The sequence below is a fragment of the Otolemur garnettii genome, unplaced genomic scaffold (assembly GCF_000181295.1).
Source record: "Otolemur garnettii isolate 467f Iridium unplaced genomic scaffold, OtoGar3 scaffold00076, whole genome shotgun sequence".
NCBI lineage: Eukaryota > Metazoa > Chordata > Mammalia > Primates > Galagidae > Otolemur > Otolemur garnettii.
This window is the reverse complement of record NW_003852471.1, coordinates 579,590-595,161: the sequence shown is the minus strand read 5'-3', so window position 1 is coordinate 595,161 and position 15,572 is coordinate 579,590. Positions and strand designations below refer to the sequence as shown.

Sequence of the window (15,572 nt, the reverse complement as noted above, 5' to 3'; positions counted from 1 at the left end):
AAAAAAAAAGGTAGGGGCAAAGGGAATAATCTCTTTAAAAAACTGAAAATAAAACCATGAAAGAAAAGAGACCATCAGACTTAGGATGCTAACCAATAACTTTTGACAAAGGACAAAATAACGTATCCTAGCACTTCCAAAATCTTTTTGAATTAATAATGGATATAGGGATTTGAAGAATTGGAGGATATTTAATGTTTTGGTTTTAAATATCAACAGAGAGGTAAATAAAACATAGGAACTAGGTAAAATAAATAATTTCTATTTTGCTTCTAACCTTTTTTAATTCTCCACAGGATTTCACTTACTAGATACACAATGAGGGTTGTAAAAGAAGGAAAGAAAGTGCTTTGTAGATTCCAAGAACAGGATAAAATATTTAAAAAATCTGTTCCATGCCAAGTTTGATATAAATGATACAGAATAGAAAGATGGCTATCACACAAAATTCCTAAAAGCAGCATTTTTAATAAGCAATTCCTTAACCGAAGACTCAGATTTTGGTTCTAGCTTCAAACACAGACTTCCCCCAGGACACTCTTTAACTGCTGATGTGCAGTAAATCTTTAGCTATCGGATTTTTTTAGCTTCCTAGAGAAATGAGAATCTTACCTTCACATATCTTCTGGAGAGGTTTCTCGGTGCTCTGAAAGCTCCTGAGGTCTATGCCAAACAGCCATTCTCTTCCTCCCAGGGCCTTGGGGGGGTGGAGAAACTCCAGCACCTGCTGCTACCACTGAGTGTCGCGGCCAGGAAAGTTCCAGGGTGTGACAGCAGGATCACTGAGCCATAGCCAAAGCTTGGGAAGCTTTAACAATTGAAAGCAAGTGTAGAGGGCAACATGGTACCCAGCTCAATTGTAGCAGCAGAGGGAGGAATATTCCCCGCCCTCACAAGGGTTTAGAGGCAGCCATCACAGAACCCAAGATTCTGTCAAGGGACAGGCTGCGGAGCAAAGGCGGCCACATAGCATACAACCCTGGGGGAGGGGGAACGACTAGCACAGAGCTCAGGTAGCGCTTGAAAAGAATCACCAAAACCCCCCACCAGAACACAAGAAGCAATGGAGAGGAGCAACAAAATACATGGAAAGAGGCCATTCTAGCATCCCACATAAAGCCGAGACCCCGGATGGTGGGTATGGAGCTCTAGTTCTAGAAAGAAAAGTAAGAAACACACATTACAGCACGCCTGCCGCATTGGAGGTCAGAAGTCTAAAAAGTGGAATACAGTTACTAAATCTTGTCATCATAACCTTTGCAGTCCAAGAAATTTACAAACATAAATAATCACAGGTGCTGATTCACGAGGCAACGGAGATTCAAAGGCAGAGTTATTAAGAAATAAAGGAGAAAGCAGGAAGATGGAGAGAAGGTTAAACTCAACTGATTTTTAAATGAGACATAATTAAAACTGTTTCAGGAAGTCCAACACGTTATCAAACTAGTTACTTTCTATTATGAGTAGATGATGGAGCCTGAAGGAATTCAATGAGGGAAGAGGCGGCTATGAAGAAAAAGAGGCAAGTGGGCAAAGAGCGCACAGAGATGAGAAGAACCAACGAAGCAAGAAAGAAAAGGGAGAAAGAAAGCGGAGGAAGAACGAAAAGTGTAAGTAACTCAGTCCGATGCTTTGTCAGATAAGCTACTCACTGTCTAAGAGTCTCCTGGTCTGTACTTCAAAACGTCCACGGAGATGCTAACGTCTTGTTAGCCACTAGCCACAGCTCTTCAGCCACCCACAAGCCTGCAGGAACTCACCTTGAGGAGCCCACTAAACGTCAAATATTAAACAGCTCTGAGAGACAAACCCTAACCCATGTTCGCTTTGATGAGCTGAATAAAATCAAGTCAGACACTCAGGGTAAACTCTGACAGGACTTCAATAATCCTTAATATGTATCAAATGAAAATGATCGGGACCATTTAGGAACTCTCACTTTTTTAATACTAGAAACAAATTGTCCACGCATGGTATTTTATACTTGTTTTAGGACTAGGTGGAAAGACACACTCTATTGTGCAACGAGCAGTTATGTGCGTGTAATTCTTGACTTCGGACGTTGATTTATATTTTCTTTCTAAGGTAACCAAAATAATGATAATATTCTATTTTGCCTGGTATTGAACAGTTTTCCTGTGTTAGGAAAAACACAGGATTCCCGCCCACCCATGTACAAATAAATAGATATTGTTCAGGACACACACAATAAACGCTGCTCTTGCTTAAGCAAAGCTCACTTATGTCTGATGAGTCCCTAAGGGTCACACATTGTCATGAAACAAAATAAGCCCCACTCTCCAACATAGCAAGTACTGTCTTAGCAACTAGCATTAAATTAGGGTGAATGGAGACTTTATAATATAGAAGATGAGGAATCTGAATGTCTCTTTAAAAATACTTTTTCATGATACAGTTTAGATGCTGGCTTGAACCAAAACTTAAATTTTTTTTAAATACAATCATGTCAGTGTGATAGGTTTGGAGACAGAAAGACGGGGTAATCCCGTATAGCAAAAAACAAATGGAAGCTGGCCTTTTTTTAAGGTAATAATTTTAAATAAAAAAATCAATTGCAATTTGTATTTCCATACCTATGTTCTCAATCATATTCATGAAAACCGATCTTAACAATTTTAGTAACAAAACCGGAAAAAATTTTTAAAATGTAGAAAAGACAAGGAAGAAAATCCATGTAGCCAATCTGAAATGGGAGAAATTCAATCGTATGTGAAGCTTTTTAACACTCTTGAATAAAAATTGTATTGTTACCAACGGGTATTACGTAAGATCATACCATCTAAAGAAAGGTTTGCCAACCTTGCTTGCTGTTAAGTATCTGAAGGGAAAAATTTTTCACAAATGAGCTCACACTTGTATCCCTAGCACTTACGTTTACCTAGAAATACAGTGGATGCTCAATGGGTATTAGTTTGCTGATGGTACCACATGGGAAATGGCACTCTTCCAAAAAGTGGATGTGGGGGGGGGCTGGGGGGTGTGCACACGTGTGCATGTGCAGAGGGGGGTGTTGACAGGGCTGACCAAATTAATTTGTTAAAAGTTAAAATAAAGTTAAGTCTCTTTCTGCATGACTTCATCATGCTACTGTAAGTCCCAAACATAGTTATTCTACAATAACTACTAATCATGGAATAATGAGTCTAAGAAAATTTGGTCTATACCTACATGGAAACTTTAAAATTCCTATTTTTTCTACTCTTTTATTGAAAGGTGCAGGCAAACTATTAATTAGCACATATTTGTGTTTGAGATAAATCGTGAAAGATATATATACGTATGTATACACATTTATAAAATAGTCCAAAGTATTCCTTTTACCAATAAAGTAACCTGTTCATGGGAACTATATGTAATAAAGTTCCCTGTTTATGGGGACTGTATGTATTGTTGTGCATATGTATAATGCACATGTATGTATGTGTGTGATAAGTCACTGATATATTTTATATATATATATATATAGTTATGTTACTGCTAATGTCAGATATATCCTGTGTAACTATCTGACTAATGCCACCAATAGTTTTCTATTTTGCTTACACAACTGCCTTGGACTGGAAAGGACATTCCTGGCAAGAATCATACATATAAAAGAAATTAAATTCAAATATAAAATCTACTGTGTGGAAAAGGGCACTTATTTAGAATTAAAAGGAGGAATAGCTGCTTTCCCATATCAGAAAGACATTTTTAAAAATCATCTTAGGTCAAGTAAGGAATGAGAGCACAGATTAAATAGTGACGAAGAAATTACATGGAGAACCAGGGTCCATCTACTGAAGTTATCTAACAAACGTCAGCGTTAGTGACTTCAAAGAGTGAAGCAGTGAGTAGATGCAAACTTTATTTATGGAACATAAACAGGACGACAGACCCAGTCACCCCTGTGAAAACCATGAATCCTCTCTGAAATAAAAGTTTCTGAAGCACAGAACATCACACGCCATTTCCCTACAGGTGCCGTCTCAGTCCTTACCCAAATTATATTTCAGTAAACTGGCTCCCCAGTTGCCTTATTCACTCACCAGCATCCATTAGCCAACTCCATGCTTTATCTTCAACTGATAAGATACGGCTTCTTCTCGCCATGGTGCCATGAAAAGGATCCAGAGGTTCCCTTTAAACAACATTTCCTGAGTGACTGCTGCAGCACCAAGAGTAAAGGATATTCCAGGTCAGCCCCTTCTCCTTCCCAGCAAAATTAGCAGCAGCAGCAGCAGCGGAAGCTGGAGCAGACCGTTTAGACCCACCTCCTTGCCGGATGCGAGCCAAAGCATTCTTGTTTACGCTACACCTGCACGGAACTTGCCTGCGTGTTTGCACCTTTTCCAGTGTCAAAACAGGTGTTTTCCTGTGAGCATACTTAAAATCTGCTCCCCAAACAAGGTGACGAATATGCTGTTACTATGAAGTGCGAAGTTTCTGAATCTACAGGAAAACATGCTCTTAAATGTTTATTATAAGAAAGCTTTAATGAAACCTTTTAAAATTTCTCATTTATCTTCCGCACTCCCAATAAGCAAGTAGACTGCCCTAAAATTTCCTGTTAATGAAAGAAAGGATGTTACCACACATTTTAAAAGAAAATGCCACCATGTATTTTTGGTCATTTCTTTTATAACATTCTGTCTGCTTTCCTGGCATCAAATCACTTTTTGTTTTACTTGTTTTTTTGCAAATGCTAAAGTTTTCATAATCTTTACAATACTTCAATCAGATGGAGAAATATCAGGTCTCGTGATCTTTATTTTATAAGAAAATGACTTCTTTGCTTCCACGTTTCATGTCCATTTTCATATTATTGATTTCTTTTTTCCCCAGTAATGGTCAACTTAACAAGTGGCTAGAATGTGGCTGGGTGACACAGTCAAGCAGGTAACGAGAGCTAAAACTCTACAGATATAAAAAGCCTCTAGAGGGTTTTTTTAAACAGCTCAAAACAGGTAAAAAAACAACTTATTACTTCCTAACCATTTCCTTATTAGAGAAGAATTGTAATCACCCACATGAGTGTGTTTTCTGCACAATATAGAATAACAATCCTCATTAGCAAAATTGAAACCCTACATATACGAATTCTGAGCACGACGTTTCTCATGCGAGCACTTCCCATAGCTCACTTCAGCATCCAAGTACTAAGCTAACACACACCGTGTATTCCTTCACTAAATGCCAGGCACTATCCTCAGTGCCTTACCTTTGTTGTCCCTTTAACCTTCACGACAACCCCAAAGGTTACAAGTTAGTAATGCCCCATTTTGCAAATGAGGAAGGTGAGGCTCTGTTAGGTTACATAACCACTTCAGGGCTACAACAGTTTGAACCCAGGCAATATAATCCCAGAGCCAGAGCTCTAAATTGTTTCATTAAAACTGCAACTTTATTTTGGTTTTCATTTATTTGCATATCTGATGTTTATCTTTAACAGAATAGATATTAGAAAATGTTTAGACAAAGTTAACATTTAATAATAGCTAATACGTAAAAAGTAATTATTGTATACCCTGAAATTCCACAGGTCCTTCAGATAGATGTATTAACTTTAACATAGGTAAGACTTGTGATGAGCCAACAGATAAGATATATTTCCACTTAATAAAGTATATCTGATGAATTGAGGCATACACTGTTAAGTTGCTAAAGGTCATACAAATATTGGGTAACCTAAAGTCACCATACATAGGGAAATGGAAAATTGTAGCTAAATATACCTTTACTGACAAAATAGTCATTACAAAATTTTACAAAGAGGTGGCAACACACAGAGAATACTTTGCAAATATTTCTGTATTGTATAATTATAAATAGCAAAGGTAAAATCTTGATTCAGGGAATAAGTTATAGTTTCATGCCTATCTTCTTCTCTCTCTTGAAAACTGAATAAGTATTAGAATTAAAGAAAGGGGATAATAAATATCTTATGTCTGGCCAGAACCCTGGTAGTAGGAGGCTCTGACATGGCTGTCTCTTTTCAAAACCTTAGTATGTCCACACGCTTAAACTATATACACACATTTCTCATTTCTCTTAGTGATATTTACTAGCTTAAGGAATTAACAAATGTTTCTGTGATTCTCAGATTTTAAAGTCAAGGACAAATTTGGTTTTCACTTTTTTTTTTTTTTTGAGACAGAGTGTCAAGCTGTTGCCCTGGGTAGAGTGCAGTAGCCTCATAGCTCACAGCAAACTCCAACTCCAGCTCAAGCAATCCTCGTACCTCAGATTTTCTGTTTTTAGTAGAGACGAGGGTCTCACTTTTGCCCAGGTTGGTCTTGAACTCATGAGCTCAAGCAATCCACCTGCCTCAGCCTCCCAGAGTGATAGGATCACAGGCCTGAGCCATTGTGCCCAGCCAAATCATATCTTCAGAGGCATTAACAGGTAAGTAACATTGCTATTATCATAGTATCTGTCATTCTGTTTGGGGGGATTACCATTGCTCCCAATCATACTTATATCTCATCCCGATCCTTTGCAAATAAATCTAATTATGTACAGGGCCCAGACAATAATTTTGAGTTTAGAGAGAGCTTCAGCGATCCAAAGATCATCTGTGAGATGTGGGCTGAAACCAACGTTGGAAGAAGGTACTTCCTTGAATACTTAGCAGCTAAAACAACCTTCCTTGATTTAGTCCTTGAGGACCCAAAGCCATCTGGGTAATTTCAGATGGCTCAAATCGTGTAGCTAAGGCATCAAATGTGAGACTAAAAAGGCAATGAAGAATACTGAAACCAACTTATTTCTTTAATATGGCAGCAATCCTAACTCTTTGGCTATCTTTAGCATTTCTTTTAAAGCTCTAACCTAATATAAATTAGCACCCCCTCCCCCAAAAATGAACGCTTCAGAGAGAAAATAGTTATGGTGAAGGCACCTCCTCTCTGTCAGAATTTAGCCATAAGCTATAATAAATGCAGCCATTTGGTGGCATTTAGCAAGAAGAACTTATTTAGGTGCCCATGTGGTACAGCTTGAGGTGATGTGTTATTTAGAATCATTTACTTTCAATTGCCATAGGAGGAAGATGACAATTCTGTACCCAATTTCTAGACAACTACTTTCTTTGCAGAATGCCTTAGATAGTAGTGTTATATATTGCATCTGCATAGGCTTGATTTACTCCCTGCCTGAGAAAAGATTTAAATTCGTCTCAGCCTCTAATCTTAACACTGAATTTAAACAAAAATTATTCAAAAATTCTAAAAAGCACACTTTGACATCTTTTGAGTGAGAAAAACAAAGTACTCCCGTAAGCTTTTACATAAGATAGATCATAAGAAAGGATTTTTATGACCTTGGCATTACTAAGTGATAGACGAGGAAGAATCATGACTCACTGAGGCAGTCATCTACTAAATAAATACTGATAAATACATCGATACAGACAGATAGGTTCTGACTGCTCAACATAATCACTGCATTTAGTTATTTCTTGGTGATATCAAAGGCAAGGCAATCAAAATGAAAGCATAAATTTCTGATCATTCTAACAGAATTTACAATGACATCAGCATTGGTAACATTTGTACATGAAAAAGGTGAGGTCATCTTATTCATTAGCTCTTACTGGGTCTATTCCCTTTTATTTAATTCCTTGAACACTGCTTTATCTGGAAATAAATACATTAACAAGAATAAACTTGGGGCCATACTTTAGTCAGAACAGGTGAGGTTACAGTACGTTTCTTCTAGATATTAAATAACCAGCAATCCTTCACTACTACTGATCTGTCCAGATAGGAACTAGTGACCTAAAAGTGAAAAGCACTAATTGTTGTGCATTACAAATCTGTGAGTCATTTTGTTTTCACAACTTTATGCTTTAAATAAAACTGGCTGAAGAAAATCTGCAAGTGACTCAGTATGACTTAGTGTTTCCAAACCAGGAAAAGGAAGGACTTTCGGTGTTTGAGATAAGGTTTGTTTTCTGTAGTTTGGAAAATAAACATTTCCTATTCAGTTATGCCCAGGGGCAGGGTGTGCCTGTGTGTGTGTGTGTGTGTGTGTGTGTGTGTGTGTATGTGTAAGGGAAGGAGAGTCTGTGTTTGGGTAAGGAAAGAGAGATGGGAAGGAAGGAGAGAGGGAAAGCAAAGGAGAAAAAAGGCAGAGAGAAAGAGAAAAAGACATTATTTTTTCACAGTTTCACGGTATTTGGTATTTATGTTAACTAGTTATTTTGTGCAGCAGCTAGAATTGACCCCAGGGAATTATGGACATGTGAGCTATGAAAGCTGTATAATCAATCATAAAATCAAACAGAAGCTTTGCTGACAGCATACAGTGGTCACCCCTTACCTGCAAGGGATATGTTCTGAACTCTCCAGTAGTGGCCCTAAACCACAGATAGTATCAAACAATATACATACGTATACGTCTGTGTGTCTGTACATTTAAATATGTATGTATATACACACTGGTTTTTTTGCATGCATATGTGTCTGTTATAAAATTATTTATAATTAAGCACAGTAAGATACTAGCAACAATAATATGATAGAAAAAATTATAATAATAGACTGCCAAAGTTATGTGAATATAGCTGTCTCTCAAAACATCTTTTATTTTTTATTATTTTTATGGGTTTTTTACATTTATATGAGGGTACACAAGATCGAGTAACACTGTTTGTGTTTTTAAGGTGAAGTTTGAGTTGTACTTGTGACCTTCACCCAGGAAGTATGACCCGAACTACATAATCTACCACGGGTCACTGAAATTATAGGAGGTGAACTCCAGGGAAGGGGAGGACTACTGGACTGTATCTGCACAAATACTGTGATATAGAATGATATGTTCCATACAGTTACATTAATAATAGAAAGCTTGGGTCTTTAGATTAATTTGGTATCTTTGTTTTAATATTCATGCCATTTTTCTGCATGTAAGTGAAAATAACATTTTTTTCTTGATATAAGAATAAGTAGCTTTTATCCTGGTGCCATGCTAATAATAACCCTAAAGTTATCTACCTTATTTAAATACATTATGTAATTTTTACTTACTGGAGTTACTAAGGCATAGCCAAGAGAAGTATGGATACATATGTAATCCAACAAATGACATCTAGAATTACTAAGGTATCAATAACAGCTCCCCTGAAATTGCCATATCCCCATCTGTTATCTGGAAATGTGTCATTCAAGCCTGTTTTCCATACTTGAGTATAGGATTGTAAATTAAGAGGACAAAATACACTTCTGTAATGGGTGTATGTCTATTAGTTCAGTTACTCTCATTACACACCTTTGAGGCTAATATGTTATTATTCCCATTATTATTCCCATTATTATTCCCATAAATAAGAATACTTAAGGGTAATTTAAAATGTGACCAGGAAAATCTTTTCCTTGAGTTTCTCTAATTAGAAACTAGGAATTAGTGATTCCACCAACACACACATGCACACACACACACAAACAACATTTACTTTTTTGTGCTATTAATAGGAATTGTTAACTATTTTTTGTATGATCGATACAGAGTTACAATTTATAATTCTGAGAATTTACAAACATACTATATAGAGGATATCTGTAAAATGCAATGTGTATGTAAAAATAATGAACCAAACAGCGCACATGTCCCCAAACATCCAGAATGCTTTTATTTTATCCAACATTTGAAAATAAAAGGATCTTGGCTTGTTTTGACAGAAATACGTTTCCTTTATTCTCATCTGCTATTGCTGTCTGAGCCGAGCCAAGGAGGCTTCACTAAGGAGTAAACATCATTCTTTTATTGTTACAGGCTTTCCTCAATTTCTATCAGAAAATTGTCTCCATTTCTGTTTTTGTCTATTGTTAATACATACTTCAGATTTAGATATTAAATACTACTGGTATTATTACCTTTTTAAAGCCAAGGTTAGCTCCAAAATGAGCTCAAATCTGTTAGTGCTGGTACGTCCAGTTCCACATTCCAGTTTAAAATACTTCTTCCCCCGCCCCCAACCTTTTTTTTCCCTTCCAAAAGTGACTAATCTTCCTGTTATTCTACTCTGTCAGTTTTTCCCCTGGTATTCTTTTGTTACATAACGTTTACTTTCCCCCAGCTCCTTTTATAATTTTACTACTGTCTCTTTGGTACTATCCTTCCGTTTTCAATAGATTAAAATAGTCCACATTTATGTATAACACACTTTTCTGTCAACTTCTGAGCTATTCAAATTAAGCTATTTCTTCAACTCAAAAACGCAACTGCTCTTTCAATAGACATAAATAAATATCCATTTGTTGATCTTCAAAGTTCAGTTTGGTCTAATCCTTAGAATGACCAGATACCACAATTAAAGAGCTTCCAAACTCCCTGAAAAGGTGCTCCAGCAAAGCAAACAGAATACCACTCCTTTTAAAGATCTCTTTCTTCCCCACACGTCTCTGTAACATCATAAAACATGCTAGCATAGTCTTATAAACACAATAGACAGTATTTCCATTTTCCTAATTTTCAATTATAAAATATATTTTAATTATGTGCCAAGAATTTGCCTTCTACCCTAATCTCAAATAAATATAACAGCTATACCCTAATATCAGAACAAAAGAGCCAAGTTTCTTTTTTGGAAAAACATCTGAGAAGATTTTTTAGAATTAAAATAATTAAATAATATATTCCAGATTTCACTGCACAGTTGTCACGTGCCTAACAAAACAATAACATAAATCATAGCCCCAGGATTATAGGGCACATCTTTTGGTGAGTTAAGTATTCTATCTTATGCATTATGTCATAATCACAGGGGCTCTTGGAGAAAAGGTGTTAACAGTCCTAATTACACTTTCCATCTATACAAGATGTTCGCAAACCTCAAGAAATTGTACATTCTCTAAAATTTAAAAACACCTTTTAAAAAATACTGAAAAAACCATGTATGATCAAGATAGCTCTAAAATGTCACCCTCACTTCCTGAAAATAGAAAGTCAAATCAAGTCCAAATAGTCACTTATGTTAAAATAGCACGGGACAGTAAATATCATTTGCTTTTGTCTGGGGGGAATTCCCATTATTCTCTCTTCTTTAAAAAATATGCACCCATAAAAATCTCCTTATTTGTCACACAGTGTGCCCTAAACAGAAGCAGCTGATCTTTCTTTGGGTCAGCAGGTACAACTTAATTTCCAAATCTAAACACTAAGGCCAGAGATTCTAAAGTCAGCTAAAATATTGTTAGATAAGATGTATAGTATGGTACCACTACATATTAATAGTATAGTAAGCAAAACCAGATTTATATACAGAAGGTCCATTTAAAAAAATAAAAAAATCACACCATGAATAGAAAACAAGCCCAGACTATATTCTATGAGAAAAAGAGGGCCCATATCTATGGTCTCTGCAACCAGACGAATGTTTGCCAAAAAATACAGGTACTCAATAAATATCTTCTGAGTAAATAACGTCACCATTTTGCAATCCCTAGGGGGAAAAAAATCACAGAGCTATAAAACAATCAACAATGAGATAAAATTATCGGGCCCAAGTCTGCTGGAGAACTTTACGGGGCTTGACCTAGGCTGTCATGATCTAATAAATTTAAGCATCCTTAAAAGTGGGGAAAACTGAAATTATGCCCTCTTCGTATGAGCCAACAAAGTACACAAAATTTTCCAGGTAGTGCTCTCACCAAATAATAATAAATAACTGAAAAGTTTACCCCAACTTCAGTCCCTAGTTTATACAAAGTAAAAGAACAGGCTAAAGGGTACCACAGGAAAGCAATCGGCTGAATTCAGAATTTCAAACATTCTCCAGATCAATGACCTAAAATTTTTTAATAAATAGAGGCACTGGGGGAGGACGAGGGAGATGAGGAATTGTTATAGATTAAAAGAATCTTAAAAAATATGCATTATCCAAATGTAAGGTATAAACTGTGTTTACTGCTTAGTAAGGGATCATTAGGTATCTATTACCTAAGTCCAGAGAAATAAGAAACAGCATTATGGAGGTGCTCATTGTGTACCAAGCCACTCTGCCAGTCCATCAAGATATGCGTGTATCTTATTCAACCTCACATCAACCCCAAGCTAGGTACTACTATCCTAATCTTACAGACAAGAACACTGGAGCATGGGAAGGATAGTTTGCTCAGTTACTCAGTTGGCAAGTGGTATAATGAGTAACATGTTTCAAACAGTGTAGAATGGAAATAAATTCTACACAGCTATTCCATATAGCAGAAATATTTAAGTGGAAAAAAAGAGGACAACATTATAAACAGTGGGTGCTGCTAAGTGGCTGTCTGGGAGGGGAAAGGATCCTGGGTTGTAATGTTTGCAATTTCCATAGTATAAATACTCTCACCCTAGCCATTTTTAACCTACCAACAAGACATCACTGAAAAATGAAATGGGAAGAAAGTCTTACGTGAGCCAGTTCCAGCACTCCACTGCCTGCAGCCTTTGACGAGCTACACAGATAATGACATTGACAGGCTAATTCTATGGCTAGGATGCTAACAAGTCAACTGAAGGAAACCTGCGATAACTACACATAATACCTGTTGTTTACTCAGCTTTGTGTACAAGTAACAAACAATTTAAATCTGGAGTTAATGAACTTCTAAGGAGTACAACCGTAATGTGGGAAAGGCGATGAGGATGAGCCAGAAATTCATAGAGAGTTCTCAAAGTAACGTACATTTCCGGTCAGTGACATTGAAAACTATTCTTTTATGTAATTAACAGACTGTGATTAGTTAGTGATATCCTACTAAACTATTTCTCCCTTAGGGAGCACACGTGAGGGTTTATTTCTAACTGGAGAAGTTGAAAATGAAACAGAAGGAAACAATCTGATCTGGGTCAGCAACAGACAGATACTGCAACCAAAAACAAGTGGATAATTTTTGCATACACAGTGTTTTCAAACTACATGTCATATGAAAGGTGTTGAATAACTATTGAACAGAAGGGAGGAGATAGCAAAACCAATCACACAACTAGAGTTTTTTCCTATGTACATTCAAGTGCCGTATAACAATGTTTTGGTAAACAACAGACTATATATAAGATGCTGGTCCCACAGGATTATAACAGAGTGGAAAAATTCCTATCACCTAGTAACACAGTAGTGGTCATAACATGTGTGGCACAATGCATTCCTTTTTTCTGTATTTGGGTATATTTCCGTACAAACTTACTACTGTGTTACAACCGCCTACAGGATTCAATAAAGCAATATGCCACCCAGGTTTGTAGTCTAGGAGCAGTAAGCCACACCCTACAACCTAAGTGTGTAGTAAGCTGTATTATCTAGGCTGGTGTACGTACTCTCTGCGATGTTCTCACAACAACAAAACCACCTAATGAACCATTTCTCAGAACATATCCTTGTCATTGAGGCTTGACTGTATAAATTCTTTTTTACTTATTTTATTTAATGAACACACATACAGGTACATGTAGGAAAAGGGAGTTAAATTACTAATACTGGTATTTTTAAATTATTTCTTTGACAGCATTGCTTTAGCTTAATCAATAATACTGTTGAATTGATAGATACAGTTAAATAAATTTTATAGGTGTATAAAGAGTTGGAATTATTACTATATTGATCCTATCACTTTATAAGGTTTCTTTATCATTTAAAACTTGGGCCCTAATGAGTAAGTATACAGTAGAACCTTTGTAAACTGACCACCAAGGCACTGTAACAAACTGGTCAACATACAGAGGTGGACTGTCTAGCCCAGAGGGGTGGTCGACATAAGGAACTAGGCCCCCTGTACTGCAATGTACTTGTATGTGTCTAGTCTATGAAAATCAGGTCAATTTATGGAGTGAACTCTGGAGGTTCTACCTTATTTAGATAAACTTTAAATTAAATATAAAATCTCTTTTTCACATGGAATGCAAACATAATGGTAAAGGGAAGCAACTGTTGATTAGCAAAACAAAAAGGACAAATTCTACCGAATTTGCTAAGATCGCAAACTGTAACTGGGACTTCCCCTTTTGGGCACACAGCAAGTCAACTGCTGACTTCTTAAGAACCCACAGTTTATTATTTAATAGTTTTTTGGCTTAAAAGGACTCCAGAAAGCAAACGCAATTCAGTAGCACCGTTTTATGTTTATTAAATTCATATGCGAAACAACTGCAAAAGGTGTTTTGAGCCTTGTTAGCGTCTATACTGGTGCTTTCTCATGATGTTCTGTCTCAGTAGTAGGATGCAGAAATCCTTTACTGGGTCAATTTAACTATTGATTTCTACTCTTAATGTTTACAAATGGGAGAAAAATGAAATTTTTCAATCCACTGCCATGGGGGAGAAAACCTCACAGAATTAGTCATTGAAGATGAAAAAGAAAAATCGATCAGAATTTATGCCAGTACATCAAGATACTAGAATTTCTAGTAACACTGTTGTCTAGCACATAAAATGACCAATTTTGTTGCCAAACCAAATTAACATTTTTTAGCCCAATTATTAGATTGAGATGAGAACAAAGATGCCTTTTTTTTTTTTTTAAGATTGAATCTAACTCTGTTGCCCGGAGTAGAGGGCAGTGAGTGGCATCTTCATAGCTCATAGCAACTTCAAACTCCAGGGTTCAAGTGATCCTTTTGCCTCAGCCTCCTGAGTAGCTGGGACTTATAGGCATGCACCACCATGTCCATCTAGTTTTTCTATTTTTAGTAGACACAGAGTCTCACTCTTGCTCAGGCTGATCTCCAACTCCCGAACTCAAGCATCCACCCACTTGAGCCTCCCAGAGAGCTAGGATTATAGGTGTGGGCTGCCACCCCAGCTTCAAAAGCACTTTTTTAATCTTTGTGATATCACAATTACAAATAAAAATTTTATTATGCTATAATCAAGGCTAGTTTGCATTTTCTTGATGCAACCTTTCAAAAAAGGTGATTGTGTCAATTTTTAACGAAATGCATGGCCTAATTTACAACTGTAATAACTGTAATTAGCTCAAAAAATTTTTCAAATCTTGGGGATACAGCAAGAGAAGTTACGGCACAGGTCAGGAGCTACTATTTATGATGATATTTCATAGTCTGTCCCATTTAAACTTTACAGGTAATATTTACAGAAGCCTACCATGTGTCAGGCCTATGATGACCTAAGGTACAGCCTTGTTTGTGTTCCAGACAGAGGACATGGAGTCAAAACCCAAGGACAATGGCCTAGGGTATGAGAATGACCAAGTTCTAATGCCTCTCTCCTATCATTACATATTTATGCAATACAATAATGTAGTAAATAATGTATATGCTCTCCTTATGTAAAAGAATTTCTATACTCTAGTGATACTGGTTAGCTTTTAGAACAGTATCTGAAACAAGGATAAATCGGTTCTGGGTTAGTGGTTAAGAGGTCCTCAAGAGATAACTAATAAACCCAGATTCAAAAACAAAGAACCACCCCCACAATAACAAAAGCCCTCAGGATGAAATACATACCACTATCTCAGTCTGAAAGTAGACTGACTACACTTGTTTTAATATTGACATGCCACTATGTGTACCAAAAATATGAAGCAAGATTTAAAATACACAGGGCGGCACCTGCAGCTCAAAGGAGTAGGGTG

The 15,572-nt window shown here is 36.6% G+C and overlaps 1 protein-coding gene across 11 annotated transcripts in view; it reads right to left on the bottom strand.

Annotated features, from left to right (window-relative positions):
• MBNL1 (muscleblind like splicing regulator 1) overlaps nucleotides 1–15,572 on the bottom strand; it is a 200,638-nt gene that overhangs the window by 106,251 nt on the left and 78,815 nt on the right. The window contains exon 1 of one of the 11 annotated variants that reach the window (XM_023515665.1): nucleotides 4,050–5,725. The exons of 9 other annotated variants lie outside the window; for them this stretch is intronic. In XM_023515665.1, the coding sequence (XP_023371433.1) occupies nucleotides 4,050–4,055 (6 nt within the window). In that variant the 5' untranslated portion in view covers nucleotides 4,056–5,725. Of the gene's footprint in view, nucleotides 1–612; nucleotides 660–4,049; nucleotides 5,726–15,572 lie in introns of those variants that run through there. One more of the 11 variants, XM_023515668.1, reaches the window with a different exon arrangement.